We start from the raw sequence: 687 nt of genomic DNA on the forward strand, positions 1-687 counted from the left end.
ACTCCCTCCTGCAGCAGGGTCCTCCCACGCATCCCCCGAGGTGCTGCTACCCTCACTCTGCCGTGGCGACAGCTCTGATTCCACCCTGACAGCCGCGGTTTGGCCAGAGCAGAGGGAGGGGAGCAATGTTCAAAGCAGGGCAGCCCCACTGATGAGAAAGCCACCCCAGGAAAGGCGGGGGAAGCTTCACAGAGCTGTTTTGGACAAGGTGGGAATGGAGCCCAACACAGCAGCCAGGAAAGCACAAACCCAGAAGAAGCAGAGCTTTGGCCCCAGAGGAGAGCCCCGGAGAGGAGAATGTCTTGAGCGAAAGCAGGCTACCCAGCGAAGAGGAAGAAAGAGGGTTGCAGAACAAACCTGCCATATTTTCAAAGGTGAGAGTTGATGGGGCATTGCTACGGGAATCACACTCCTCACCCAATTCTTGCCAAATCCCTCAAGAACGCCGTTCTCGTGGGACCTGAAAGCACAAGGAGAGAGGACAGAGTAGTCACGGGGGACCAGCCGCAGGCAGCTGGGGCACACGCTCTCTGTGCCTTCATGCACCTTCAGAGGGGGCTACAGGAGAGATGGGGGGGCTCTGGATCAGGGGGTGCAGTGACAGGACGATGGGGAACAGGTTTAAGCTGAAAGAGGGGAGATTGAGATGAGATGTGAGGAAGAAATGTTTTCCTGTGCGGGGGGTGA

At 57.5% G+C, this 687-nt stretch overlaps 1 protein-coding gene across 1 annotated transcript in view; it reads right to left on the reverse strand.

Moving 5' to 3' along the window:
• Window positions 1-477, reverse strand: part of GRIN1 (glutamate receptor, ionotropic, N-methyl D-aspartate 1) — an 8,157-nt gene extending 7,680 nt beyond the window's left edge. The window contains exon 1 of the mRNA XM_010072675.1: window positions 358-477. Coding sequence (XP_010070977.1) covers window positions 358-364 — 7 coding nt within the window. The 5' untranslated portion in view covers window positions 365-477. The remainder of the gene's footprint in view (window positions 1-357) is intronic.
• Window positions 478-687: the final 210 nt, after the last annotated feature.

Source organism: Pterocles gutturalis, unplaced genomic scaffold (assembly GCF_000699245.1).
Source record: "Pterocles gutturalis isolate BGI_N339 unplaced genomic scaffold, ASM69924v1 scaffold23847, whole genome shotgun sequence".
NCBI lineage: Eukaryota > Metazoa > Chordata > Aves > Pterocliformes > Pteroclidae > Pterocles > Pterocles gutturalis.